Here is a 15,167-nt window from a genome sequence, read left to right as displayed (position 1 = left end):
CGCATACAGCCATTCATACACACACATTGAAAATTTAATTAAAATATACATACGACTTAAAACAGAATAATAATTTGAATGCAAAAGTATTTCTCCAGAGAGATAGTAAGCAGACGAGTTCCTTGTTCATCAGAACACAGGGATTGCAGTAAGACATAAATATTCATAATATAATATCATCCATCCATCAACTGCTTGTCCAGTACAGGGTCACTCTGAACTTGAATCTTATTGCAGGAAGCGTGGGGCACAAGGCAGGGGAGACCCTGGAAGGGATGCTAGTCCATTGCAGGGCACACATAACATAAATTTATCCTTAAGAATATTTTAAGCATCTGCTTATGAAAGACATGGTAGAGAAATGTTATTTATAATTCTGAAAACAGTCATTGACATTTGACAGTTTGGTTTCATAGCATTTAAAATTTTGGTAACACTTTACTTGAGGGGCTACAAATAATGTAGTAGTACACTCTTACTTAATGTATTAATTAACCAGAAACTAAGTGTTAGTTATGTACCGATCCCATGTTTGTTTATCATTAATCATAATATTTCTTGCATTTCACGCAGTTATTATATTTGTTCATGATTTGTATTTGAGCAGTAACTGAGTTACTAAGTTACTTCTGCCCCCTCAAGTAAAGTATTACCTATTTTTTAAAATTGTATTTAATATGAATATTCTTACTGAGTGTTCTATTGATATTAATAAATACTTACCTCCAGTTTATTCATCACTGATCATGATGTACATGACTTAAAGCATGCAATTAAAATAATTTTTTCGGCTACAGTAGTAATAAAATCTATCCAACCATCTATCCATCCATTCATCCATCCATCCATCCATCATCCAACTTACTGTCCGACACAAAGTTGTGGTGCAACTGGAGTGTCTCGCAGGTAGCAGAGAGCACGAAGGTACACCACTGCCGGCATGCCAGTCCATTGCAGAGTACATTCACTCACACGCCATTTAGCCTAAATGCATGTCTTTGGACTGTGGAAGGAAATATTTCAAATCACAGCCTAAGCCCCAGTAAACCAACTGCATATCAGTGATTTCTGCCTGTGTGATAGTCAAAATACGTCCAGCCTTTGTGCTCATAAGTACTGAGCAAGTATTATGCACCAATATAATATATTCTGAGCCAGAATAATTAGCAGTTAGAATTCCTAGCATAATCAGATAAGTTTATAATAAGGTCATAATCTGGTAATATATATTCATAAGCACCCTGCTTCACCAGGGCAGGGGTCCTACATTCAGTTAAAAGTTCATAGTCCTTTTTCTTGCGGTATTTATTTAAAGTTATTGGCAGCTCTTGGTTTCCCAGCCTGCCTGCACCTCTCTTCAAATGAGTTTCATTGTGAATCGCGAGTCTCCTCCTGCTCCACCTCCCATGGGTCTCTGAGGCACAAACTCGATGGTGGAGTTGCGTTTTATCTGACCCTTTCCCCGGCTCCAGAAGAATATGAAGACAAAGCAGATGGCGACTGAGCTGAGAAATGACAGAAAGCCCATAGTCATGGCAATGACTAAGGTCTTGGCATCGAACGGTAAGCGATTCTGAACTTGGGCGGACGTGCCGTTTGCAAACTTCCAGCCCTCTTCGGAGTAATTGCGGAAGAAGCGGTCACCCAGCACACGCAAGGTGATAAAGACGCTGTCGTTTCCCGCAGCGTTGCTTGCAACACATAGAAAAGTGCCGCCGTCCTGAGTCTGTGCAAACTGAACCTCCAGAGTGCCGTTGGCCAAAACACGGATTCTTCCTTTTGATAACAGGGGTGTACGCTTACTGGTCATCCAGGAGATGGAGGGTGGGGGATCCCCGTCTGCCTTGCAGTGAATAGTCACGCTGTTTCCCTCTTTCACTTTAATTTCCTGAGGCCTGAGATCGACGATGCGCGACTTCCTGCAGGTGAAGAAGCGCGACACCTCAGTGTCACGGAAATCCCGCAGCTCTCGCTCCTGTACTATTCCCGGTGAAGAGCAGGAGGGTTGATGGCCATCAAAATCCAGGCTCTGGCGCGCTGCGCATGACCCACAACAAGCGGCAGTCACATGCCAGAGGATTGCCATCGAGTCTCAGGATCTTCAAATTTCCTGCCGAGTGAAAGACACCTTCCTCGAGTGTGGAGAGCCGATTTGATGATACATTGAGAAGATTAAAGCGGACTAGTCCTATGAAGGCTCCTAGCTCAATCTTTAGTAGGTGTCCCCCAGCCAGGTGGAACTCCTGCAGACGAAGCAGGTCACTGAGAAGGTTCCTATGCACTGTGGTTATGGGGTTATATGACAGGTCCAAGTATCTGAGGTAGGCCAGGTGGTGGAGTGCTGTGTAAGGGACGACAGTAAGGTTGCATTTGCTGATGGTGAGGGAGGTAAGATTGAGGCCAATCAAGCTGCTGCTAGCCAGTGTATCCAGTACTGGCCAGTTGGAGATTTCAAGGCTACGTAGCCTATTCAGTTGGCGAAAAGAATTACTGGGCAACATGCTAATGCTGAGTCGGTGAAACCTGAGACGAGTGAGACTCAGGAGTTGGGACAGTGCCTCTGTGGGAATGGAGGTCAAATTACAGCGGCCCACATTGAGGTCCTGGAGGTTTTGGATACCTGCAAAGGCTCGATGGGAAATGAAGACCAGGTCATTTACCCCTATTTCAAGCACGTGCAAGTTGACCAGCTCACGAAACGAGTCGTCCAGGAAGACAAGAATCTCATTGTCACTCAAGTCTAGCAAGTATAGACTGGGTAGCCCAGTGAACACTCCAACAGGGATAATCTTTAGAAGGTTGTGCTTAAGACAAAGGATGCGCAATTTCTGAAGCCCTTGAAAAGCCTCCACCTCGACCATGGAGATATTGTTATAGCTTAGGTCAAGCTCCAATAATTGAGTAAGATTTGAGAGCTGCCGGGGACCTAGTATTCTCAGTTTGTTGTGTGACAAGTTCAAGCTCTGAGAATATACAGGGAAGCCACTGGGTATACTAGTCAGGTGCTTATTAGAACAGTTCACTTGCAGCTTCTCTTGGCGGCAGTCACATATCTGAGGACAAGACCAAGGAAGTTCAGCTGCAGATGTCCCCAACCCCACCTGGATGAGGATGGTCCACAGCCCCCAACAGAAAATGACTTCCTCTACCATGTTGTCCCAGTCTGCATAAGAAGACAAAAATGCAGAGTTTAGAAATACTGTATAACAATGCTTGTCAGCTCAACATACAGACGGTCCCCAGGTTAAAAGCGTCCGACTTCCGGACAACTCGTACTTACAAATGACCTGCCATAAAGCCTGTTATATTAAAAATTCAGGTTAAATAAAATGGTTTGTAATAACAAACAGACGCACTACTTTGTAACACTCATGAAAACATTGTGCAGCTTCAGTGGTTATTCACCTCAAGATACAGTCTGGTATGTAGTTACTTTTAATATTACTGTATAATTATTTCTGTGTACTGTACTATTATTTTTCTGACTTACCTAGAAATTCCACTGAAAGACAGATTTAGGAAGATCCCGTTTCTAACCTGGGGACTGCCTCTATTCAGAACAAGCAACATGTATTTGAGACCAGAAGGATTTTGTGACATATTCTACTCACCAGTTTGATGAGAAATCACAACTTTACATAACCGGCATTGTTCAATTAGGGACTAAGGTTAGTTTTCTCCCCCTTTCATTGTAAATTATCTTCCATGAAGCCTGGAATGAAATTACAGAATATTTAGTATTTCTGGGAATTCTCCACATTGTATTCAGTCAGATCCTTTTCAGAGGGTCATATTATAAAACAGGCTGAAAACATCCGATCCCAAACTTGGCTGCTTTTTTTCCCCTCGTTGCTTGTTCCATGCAATCAAACGTAGCTTTAAGGTGTGTAAGAGCTGCTGCTGCCTCCCTGACTGTCATAACGAAAGCATTCAGAATTCGAGTTAACAATCAGGTTAGTTATAATCTAGAGATAAATGTTTATTAATAATCAATAGACCCAGCCCGCTCTTTCTGAATCTGTCCATCCTTGACCATCAGAATTTAGTTGTTGCTATAAGGGTTCCACGCACACAACAAACCACAATCAAAAAATGTTCTAAAGATCTTGTAGAAAAATGCTGTTGATGCCTATTGTTCTGGATTGGGCTACAAGGCCATTTATGAAACATTGAATCCCAGGTGGAGCCACATCCCCATAAAAGGATGGAGGTTTGGACACCTCCACGAGGACGGCCATCTTGGCAAGTCTCCAAGGTATGGAGATGTTAGGAAAGCCAGATTCGCCTGTCTACATCAGATTGGCTCGAGAACCAGATACTGGATAAGATCCTGGAAGATTTCCCATATTACATAGGGCACTGGGCGTTACATGACTTTCATCGCTCATTAAATGGCAAATACACGTTCTTTTTTGACCTAACGACACAAAGAAATCAAAAGATTTCTGGTGGCCCTCTTGTCCAGAATTTCCATGGGATCGATAACGTGTGTCTTAGTCTTTATACATGACGGAAATGTATTACAGCAGGTATCACTGACGGATTAAGAGATGTGACGATGCTGTGCCCTTAAGCTGCGTCAACAGTGCGATGTTCAAAAAAAGGATTGCGGAAGGCTTACAGTGTGTTATTTATTTATCATTACATTGCACAAGTCTCATTTTATCTCAGACACTTTTGTAGAAGCGGGAGGGCAGGCACAGGGAATGCTGCTTTGCGCAAAGCCCATGTCACTCTGCTTTTAAATATACAAGAGAGAGAAGCTTGGCGTCTGAGTGCAGAGTCAGCTGGTGTGCTGTGTCCCTGGAGCAATCTGGGGTTCAGGGCCCTTTTCAAGGGCTTAACTGGGGACCTTCTGATCAGAAGCACAAAGTCCTGCCCCTCTAAACCCGCCCCCCCCTCCCCAAGTAGTAAGAGACTTGCTGAATTAGAATCCTGCATCTTTCCCACCGCACCACTCGTGCTGTTCTTCGTCAGGTTGTTCTCTAAAATCATGGAAGCAAATGAATATTCAGTTATGAATATTCATATAGTTATGGGTCCCTTCCTTCAGCTATCACAATAAAGGAGCGTTGAAATTGCTGGTCATTTTTTTTTTAACCTCCATATAGTTTTGTTAGCTATCGGCAGCAAATTTTTCACCGCGTGGGGAGCACAAATAACCATAAAAGTATTACATGGGTAGTTTTTGTTTTTAAGATTAGGCATGAGGTTTAAACAGGAAAAAAAAGTCAATCGTTATACAGTAGTAGTATTCTTCAGTATCATCAGACTAGATTTTTGCTAAAATTAGTAAATATTCCCTGATCATGATCATCAACCACAACATTTTTAAAGCAACATAGGACCACAAGATTTACTTTCGGATGATTCTTCCCTGACTGACATGCCAAGCAGACATCTTTTTCACATACATCAGACTGATTGAAAGTTCTAGGGTATTCACTGTGGGAATTGGACAATTCTGATGAGTGCCACACAGAACTCATCTCACTAGGGGCCCAACATTAACCACTGCCTATAGTGGCAGTTTACTAACGCAGATTAGCTTTTCATATTACTAAACTGAAAAATTAAAAAACAAGCCCCTTAAAATTTGCTTCAGTTTTCACTAAACTGATCAGTACACTTACAGCAAGCATTACTTTAAATCAAGCACCAGATTCTCACATTTCAGTCTTTACTGCAGCAACTTCAGAGACAGAATTAAAAACTGTCTCAAAGGGATGCCGTTTTGCATTAAAAATTGAAATAACAGCCATACCATTTCACACTGCTGATTTATAATCCACTCAGTCCACAGTTGTCTTTGAGATAATTTGGAACTGACTGTGCTATTAAAGCTTGTTGTTTACTTCGTCTGCCAGTCCAAACTGATCTTTCATCAATTGCAAGCGTTAATCCCAAGACAGTGACAGACAGTAACAACTGCACAGAGTGGAACTTAATTGCTTTCAGTGGACACGGTGCAATATTACAACATTCCAAAGTATTGGAATTAATATCCCCATAGACAATAAACATAAACACTTTTGCAAGGTAAAACAGAGATATTACAAACATGTCATAAAAATTGCGAGATGGACACCAGTTGAAATCGAGTCCATTTCTCTGCATTCATATAATTGAGGGAACGGGGCCCTTTTGACTTCTGTCGCCAAAGCCTGTATCAATGGTTTGGTGTCTAATGGGCATGTATTATGATGTCAATCTAATCCATCCCATAATACCTAAGCACATCCATCCACTTTATGGCCAGCCAGGAGCTTAAACAATAAGACGCCAAACACCATCAATATCCCAACCTCAGCTAAGGCTACAAATAAGGTCATTAATTACTTAACCTTTTTTTATGGCCAGGTACTTACTTAAATTAAATCTGCCAAAAAAATGCCCTCTTTTCATTGGACATGCTTCTTCCAGAGCTGAAAATTACCAAGAACATTTGTTGGATAAATCACGGTAACAGGAAGTGCACACAATGTCTTACGCATACAGAATAAGGTTGCTAAAATTATGCCTTGTCAGCTAATTTTATGGTTTTATGCATACGTTTATGCATTAAATGAAAATGATGTCTAAGTATTTTTCAATTGCATGTTTTTGGATTCAGCTTCTTGTTTCTTTGTTGCCAAAGGAAATTAAATGGACCATTCTACTGCAGTCTAGATGCACGTTTAAAAGGCCATCTTGGAAGTTACATGTGCCATATCAAGGTCCATAGCATGCTGAGTGTTCTGATCACTATAACCATTGTCATCAGTATTGTTCGGTCTAATAGTCAAACGATGATCTTTAACATTGGCTTGATATCCAAAACAATGAAAATTACTTGAGCGTTCTGCCCCTAAATTCTTCATTCTAGATCAGGGGTCACCAACATGGTGCCCGCGGGCACCAGGATGCCCCCAAGGACCACGAGTCACCCGCGGACCTGTTCTAAATATAGCAAAACTCACCAGTGAGCAGCGTCTAAAATTTTATTTTATCCTGTTGCTATTCTTCTTTAATCACACTTGTTTTTATGCAGATTTGAAAATGACAATATCTAAAAAAAAAGCTTAAAACATGTTTATTATACATGAAGTTTAGATAAGTTAAGGAGGACGTTTCAAACTGGTAGCCCGTCGTATGGCTCAATACCCATGAACTAGCTCTCAGTTTCAAAAAGGTTGGTGACCCCTGTTCTAGAGGTATCTCAACAGAATGGTACCCTGTAGAAATGTATTGACACTAGATGTCTTTTCATGATGAGGGCAATCGCTGGTGGTCTGATTTCCCTCTAAGCCTTCCAGTCAGCCATGGTGTGGTGTTGGATTACCATTGACCGAATTACATTGTCTACAAGCACCAGGGTACTACAGGCATCATCTGCTGGTGGGAGAAAAATTCAGTGTTTCCTTCCATAGCACTTTCCTTTCCTTCTGCTCTACTGACAGAATGCGTAGATTTTGCTGTTTGTTCCTTAACAGCAGAATGCACACCAAAGAATGTCCATGCATGTCTAATTTATGTACTGTAGCATCTACACAGGACTGGGTCCCACCCTTATATTACACACATGCTGTAAATATAGTTGGAAAACTTTTTTAATTTCCATAATCAATCTCCCCAGAGCTCCGTCTAGCTCTTTCCGAATTGCATCTTTATTGACCTCTACAATATATTTGCTGAACTTCCACAATATTCTCTCCTGGTTAATATTACCGGGGTTTAAGCATAAAGTATACAGCACCATTATTCTTAGCAAATGCAGTCAGGCAAGAGACTTTGCAATGCAGATCTTCTGGTCATATTGTTGAGTTTAGGCACAATAACCCCCTTTGAATTCATCTTCTTTGCCTTCCTAGAACCAAGAATGTAGTCTGCGTGCTAGACACAGGCAAAAAAAAAAAATTGGTCTCTGCATGTCATGCTATTCTTAGTTATTGGCAGGTGGACGCTAAGCCCTCATTATCCCCAATTAAGATTTCCAAAGCCCAACAATTAGCAACAAAGGCAAGTGGGCTTACGTGGAGGACAACCATGTTATTCCCGGCATTGATCTCAAATTCCATACCTTCGTACACACACTTCACTGGGGTGGGGTCTCAGTTTGAATGCCTAAAAAACAGAACTGATAAGGTGTATGTGGGGGCAATTTTGGTGTTTTTACTTCTGTTTTTGTCAAGGAGATAAGTCCGAATAAGTGTTAGCACACTCCGCGAAGCTTAATAATGTACTTTCGAAGAGAGCACTGTTTTTAATTCAAGTGTCTGCACTGGCAAATTCACTGCGGCTACAGTGCAGGGCCGGCACTGGGTGTTCTGGTACCATAGGCATAATTCCTCTAAGCACTGCCAACCCCAGAGCAGCAGAAAATAAATTGTAACGATTTATTTATATTAAAAACGTTCCAGTAACTTATGGCATCAGGCTATTAGTTAGCTAGCTTGAGTTTGTTTCATAAGTTAAAAAAAAAAAATGTATTTCTCCCGATTTATGTCAGTCGTCATTTTGCGCCTCATAATCAAACGCCGCCCCAGGGGGCTGTATCTCACATCAGTCCTCAGGGACCCCCAGACCGTCCACATTTTTATTCTCTCCCGGCTCCCAGGCAGTTGTAAGGCAGCAAAAATGTGGGCAGTCTCCTCCCTGAAGACTGGTTTGAGAAACACTTCCTTAGGCGACTGCCTATGTCACCTTATTGGGGGGGGGGGGGGGGGGGGGGGGAGCTGTTGCAGTGGATGCAATTCGACTAATCAGAAGAAAATGCTACTTGACCATCTTAAGTCCAATAAAATTAAGCTGTACAGTCATTTTTAAAAACAAGGCTTGCACCAGTCATATCAATGTGCAATGATTTAGTGCAAATGTATTTCATATATTTCTTTTTCACCGATTTAATTATCTGCGTTAATGACTAGTTGAGCGCTCTCATCTTGCACCCCATGGGAGAAAAGCACAGTGTCTGAAAGTGAACAGTAAAGTCTTCCATGCATTCACTACTGGTGTCAAAGAGTGTATACGTGCGCATTTCATCAGAGCACTCGACCAGCTTAAAGTGAGTATGCGTGCACTCTGTCATGCATGTAGACCTGAGGTGTGCTGGCATGTGTGTGCATGTGCACATCTGCATGTGTGGGTTTCCCTCTTTGTCTCACGAATGGATTAGAAAATAGGTCACTATCACAGCCCAGTCAAACCGATAGCCTCACCGAATGAGCGTTCTGCGAAAAACAGTGTTATTATCCTCAGTTTTAGGGACCTGGTTTGCGTGTTTATACAAAAAAATAGACCATAACAGGATCAGGTAAGCACACCGTCACACTGACTAAGCTGAAGCCAGGACCGCCTTAAGCAATACTAACCTGCCTTCACTGTCACGACGATGATACTTTTCCATTCTACCCTGTTATTTTCCCAGAACGAATTAGCTGCCTTGTCACTCTCCATACAATGATGTTTTATCCCATGAAAATCCAACTAGAGATATTAACACGATACGAACCACCAGACAAAATAACTGTGTTGCCGTTATAATAACATACTGCATGCACCAAATTTCAAGCCTTCTGATGTATTTTTTAACTTCACCTGATTTTGCTGCTGCTGTAGAAAGATTCCAGTCTGGCCTCTGTTTCTGACCTGGTTCAGACATACAGGTCTATTATTAGAAGTAATGCATTTTTATCAAAAAAAAGGTTAAAGACACTTTATATTGCAGTCTATTAACGGGTATTCCTAAATGGATTTCGTTTAGCCAGTAGGATTGTGTTGGGAAACAAAGGCAATGAATTCTAGTCTGACGCACAAACTGGATTGAGAAATACAGACTTACAGGAAGTAACACGCCAATATGAAAACCCCAGCCATCTTATTCGAAAACATGGGTGTGCTGGGCGCAGTGATGCGAGAGATGTGGACCAACAGGACGTGAACTGTATCTGCCCTCACTGGTGCCTTAGCCGACCCTGTTGGTGGGAGTGAGCAGACTGGAGTGTTACACCAGACCTTTTGCTCTCAGCCTAGTGGGACCCTGGACGTCCCCGCTGTACTATAAAAGTCATTAACCAGACTGCACCGAGTCCCAGCACAGCGCCAGACGCTGCTTGCTGCAATGCACATCCAGTTCTTTGACTCACAACAGGCACCAGGAGAGACAATGTCCTTTCGTGTCTCTTCTGCACAACCTCGAATAGCCTGCCTCGTTCTTAGCCAGGGTTTTAAAAATAGACAAGCAGAGGACGAGGACACAAGCGAAGCATAATGACCCTTTATGATGGGTCTCTGATTAATTTGAATATTTAAACCCGGAGCGATGCTTATCCCTTACGTATTCACACCGTCGACATGGCACATTTAATCCTATTCACAAGCGGATGAAAACATGCTAGATAAGAAATACTTATCTAGAAACGCCCTGCACTCCAATTAGTGTATTTGATCTGAATTATGACTGTGTCGCATAGGGAATAGACTGTTCACACGCGCGATTAACCCTGCAGTTTCCGAATGGATAACATGACTGGGGAATTGGCTCAGTGTTACACAGCGAAAAGTTGTGTAAGCAGAACAACCAGATTTGTCCAAGTCGTTTTTTTTTCAACTTCAAAACACCACCTAGTTCATCTATCCGGAGAATGGTGATGCAAGACACCATTTAATCAAACGTACCTTAAATTGATCAAAGCAAATGTAATAATCGTCTCAAACTTTCTTTAGTGACGTTGGCCGCTGTTTGTCTCAGTGGCCGAATGTCCCTCTGATGACCTTTGTGACGTCATAAAACCTAAAGGGACTTCATGCCGTGCATGAGCAACCAAAAAAAAAGCGCTCCTTAAACTGCAGATGAGATGGCACTTCATTTTCCGATAAATCGTTAACCGTAATTATTTCAGCCAAGTGAAAGCTTATCCATTGCTCTAAAAGTTAATACAATGTTATTTTGTTTATGTATTTATTTATTTTCCTTTCCTCCCCAAAATGCTACATGCAGGAGTTTTAACGCGATATAAATCAGTATTAAATATTAAGGAAGGCTGAATAAATAAGCATGGTTAAAACATAATACATGAATAATAGTAGCAACAATATCAGCAATAGTATACAAACGCAAAAATACCCGAAATTAATGGGGTTTTTTTCTTATTACCCCCACGAATCGTTGTTTATTTGCCGTAGGACGTTTTTGACCGAATAATCGCGTTAGAAGTTACGGGCGCCCCGGACCTCGCTGCGGTTGGCTGCTCTTAATGTGCACTTTGCGTTACAGAAGTTTCACACGGACACTAAATAAAGCTTTTTAGCAACATAAAACCAACTCACCAGTTGTGGGCATCGCGTCGGACTTGAGACGGACAAGGTCTCAGAGCAGGGTTTCCGTGCATCAGTCGTGCGATTTTACGCCGCACCTGCTTTATGCTGCACCTCCCGCACACATCCTCACAACTGTTTCGAACTAATTTAGCCTCCTGATTAAGTTCCCTTGTCTAAAGCAATATCCGTTAGATGGTGTCAATTAGCCAAGTCGCAAAACCATTATTTAGGTCGACTTTTTTTTGTCGGCACACGTGAAAACTCGCAGCTCTTAATATAAGTAGGATTTTTATGTCAAATGCTGTCTGGTGTCTCTGTTTCGTTTGGAAAGAAAAGTGAGGGGTATCCGAGGAGTCAGTGGCGAGTAATTCCGCACTTGATGGAGGGGAGGGTATGAAATCCGAAGGCAGACCAACCTTTCAGCTGGCATTGTTCATAGGTCTCTGCGAGGAACATCCAGGGGACGCATTCCTACGCATAATTTGTGTTAGAGCTTAAAACGTGAAAAGAATGTTAATTACGGAGGGATAGGGTGGTAACTGGCCAGTATTACAGAAAACACCATCTATGGAGGCACTGCCTGTATTTGCATTTATTTAAATTTTAACTTTCAGAATCTAGTCTGTCTCAGGGACATCATGACATTATGACGGTATGGACTGGTCAGCCAAATCTGGGGATTTAAGTAAAAAGCCAACTGGAAGCAAAATTAACATCTAAGGCTAGGCATAGACACAATGAATCCCCAGCCACTAATTTAGCTACAGAGAAAGGAATCAGATCAGAGTCACCTATTTAATTTAGTGGACTGCAAAATGAGGTTAAAAGAAAAGGTTTATGGCAACAACAGGCAATGCTCTCTTCTTTATATCCAGAAGATACCTAAGCATCTACAGAAATGTTTAGTGTGACAAGAGCATTTTTGGGCAAGCCTCTGTTTTGTGCCTGTAGTTTGAAATATGTGCCAAATAAATGCTTGAAATAGATTTAGTGGTGCTCTGAAAAGTCACAAGAAGGGGGGAACACTAGTACCAAGTGGTGGAATGTGTAGAGCTTTTGATGAAAGGTGAAGAAGGCAATTTTCAGTGGGAGCTTATGGTGTGGTGGAACAGTTTGATACTATATGGACGTATTGCGTTATTGAAATTTTCCATGTCAAACTGTGTAACTTGAATCATCCATCCAGCTTCCATATTTGCTTATCCAGCACAGTATCACGGTGGGCTTGGAGTTTATCCCAGGAAGCATAGGGCACAAGGCAGGGGACACCTTGGACGAGATGCCAGTCCATTGCAGGGCACATTCTCACACACTACATGCAATTTAGGGACCCATTTTCTTTAGGGACACATGTTTTTGGCCTGAGAGGGGAAACCTGAACCTGAACCTGACAGAACAAGCTGCTGGAATTCATTAATATTTATATTTGTAAGTTACACAACATATTCCAGGAAAGTTAAAGTGGTAAAGATCTCCCAGTCATAACAGGACACAATGCAGAGATGAAAAGGTCATTTCAAGACACCACTTCACCCAAGCAACATTATTTTGGTCTGCAAGAGGAAACCTACATAAAAAGAGGGAGAGAATATACAAGCCCCACTTATACAGAGAGGTGTGGGAGCCAAAGCCCCCAAGCTTTGAGCTGAGGATGAGAGAAAAGTACTGTCTACTGTATTGTCATGAAAGACGTAACATTTGTGAATTTTTACATTTAAGTAGCAGGCTTCAACTGAATTTTATTGAATGCTTACATCAGTGCTCATTGCATCACATTTAATAAATTTGCCTCTGTGAAGTATGGATGCAGAATCATAAAAAGATAAATACAGAATTCATGAACCTCTGATGATTTTATGCTGGGAAACATTCCAAGAATCCACAAAACCATAATCTTACTGGGAAAGTCGTGGCATGTGCTGCAGTCATTGTGGTTATGGTCCACATTTATAATATTTGTACACTGGCTTCAGATATGTTACGTTATAATAGCCCACAAATACATTATGTCGTATGATGGATCTCCTTAATAGCATTTGTTTGTTCAGTACAACTGTTTAAGGATTCCACAATATATTATAAAAGTCTAAAAATCAAAGCAGGAAAATAATGAGTGGAGTCCATTAGTGTTTTGGGAGGCCGGCAGCAATCTTGGCAAAGCTCATGGGAATTTAATTAAATTTGGCTGCTGGGGGGGGAGGCATCTTAATTGAAGAAAGGGAACAGTAGCCAATTCGCTCTTCTCAGAAACGTTCACCTCCATCTCAGCCGGGAGTTAAGTTTCCAGAGCTCTTTAAAAGTAATGCAACAAATCCAGAGTGTAGCCTAGATTTCTTGCGCTGTCAATCACCGTAATTGTAGCATAGAAATGGAGGGTAATATTATACAGAAAAAAAAATCTAAATTATGTCACCATTGACACCAGTCAGTGGTGATTATGGCAAGTCGTGGTCAGTTGATAAAATGGCCTATCGGAAGCAGGCGGAGAACTGGACAAGATGAGGCACATCCTTAATTTCGGCAAGACTAATGGGTTAATTGTGGATTTTGAGAGGAAACCAATAAGGCACTTTCACCTCCTCACAATCAGCGGGGTTCCCGTGGGGAAGGAGTCCTGCTTCAGATACCTGAATGTCAACATCACTGAGAACCTCACATGGGCAGTGCAAACCTGCACTTTTATTAAAAGGTACATCAAAGCCTCCTCTACCTCAGAAGCTGGAACCGGCTTACGGGGTACTCAACGCATCCGGCACCCGCACTGCCAAGAAGAATCTTGACTGAGAGCATGACCAGCTAGTTTGGGAGCTGTACCAAGCAGGATGCCATAACCCTGGAGAGGGTGGAGCATTCAGCTGAACATGCTATTGGGTGTGTGTTCCCTAACCTGCAGGTAACCTTCAAGAGGTGGTGCCAGGACAAAGGTAAGAAGATAATTAAAAATACAATCACCCAAACAAAGGCCTTTTCTCTCAGCTGTGGTCAAGGAGGCGCTACAGCAGCCTGAAGACCAGCACCAAGAGACTTAGAGCAGGTTTCCTCCCTCAAGCTGCCTGAACACTAACTGAGGATGCAGCTACAATGTCTCCATGTACGCGTCCACAGCCATCACAGTTTCAGCCAATCCTCGTTTTTTAATTTTATGTTTTTCTCAAATATACTCCCTTTTATAATTACCATTACTGACATTATTGCTTTTCCAGTTTTATTGTCTTATTTTACTGCTTTGTCCTATTTTTATTGTTATCTTAACTTTATTTATTTCATCCACCTGGAAGACCTGTACATTTTTACCTACATTAAGGCTGTTCTCTGTTTGCTTCTCTCATGGCGTGAAGACCTGCAGTTTAGGTGAATAGCCTGCAGTGAGTGTGAACGTGTTTGTGTGAGATTCCCAGAAGGAGGGGGGCCCTACTTTACGGTAAGGGGCGAAAGTGCTGCACCCATACCGCACAGAATATAATTCATAATTAAGTCATTATGCACTGGAATAATTGCTTAGGTAATACGCTTTTACCTGAATTCAATTTCCTCTGCTATTATAAATGTAGAAATACATTAAATGCAATTTAAAAACTAATAATGGCAAAAGACTTGTATTTTGTTTGGTTACTTGCTGTTAAGGTTAGGGCCGGGTGTGAGTAGGTGTGGATAGTCCACATTTTTGCTCCTTCCCCGCTCCCAGCTAATCAAGAACACCAAATACCTGGTGCAGGAGCTGAGAGGGAGCATAAATGTGGAGTGTCTGGAGGTCCCCGACGACTGGATTGAGAAACACTGTCCTGTTCTGCCTGAGATACGCAATATTACTTTCACTGGAATGTGTTGTATATCTCACAAATAAAAATGCTAATGAACTCAGCAGTATT

The 15,167-nt window shown here is 41.8% G+C and overlaps 1 protein-coding gene across 1 annotated transcript in view; it reads right to left on the bottom strand.

Annotated features, from left to right (window-relative positions):
* tlr18 (toll-like receptor 18) overlaps positions 1-11,606 on the bottom strand; it is a 41,357-nt gene extending 29,751 nt beyond the window's left edge. Inside the window, 3 exon segments of the mRNA XM_049025521.1 lie at positions 1,360-2,038; positions 2,040-3,163; positions 11,308-11,606. Coding sequence (XP_048881478.1) covers positions 1,360-2,038; positions 2,040-3,163; positions 11,308-11,320 — 1,816 coding nt within the window. The 5' untranslated portion in view covers positions 11,321-11,606.
* Positions 11,607-15,167: the final 3,561 nt, after the last annotated feature.

The sequence above is a fragment of the Brienomyrus brachyistius genome, chromosome 9 (assembly GCF_023856365.1).
Source record: "Brienomyrus brachyistius isolate T26 chromosome 9, BBRACH_0.4, whole genome shotgun sequence".
NCBI classification, from domain to species: domain Eukaryota; kingdom Metazoa; phylum Chordata; class Actinopteri; order Osteoglossiformes; family Mormyridae; genus Brienomyrus; species Brienomyrus brachyistius.
The sequence above is the reverse complement of the archived record's forward strand: the minus strand, read 5'-3'. Positions and strand labels throughout refer to the sequence as shown.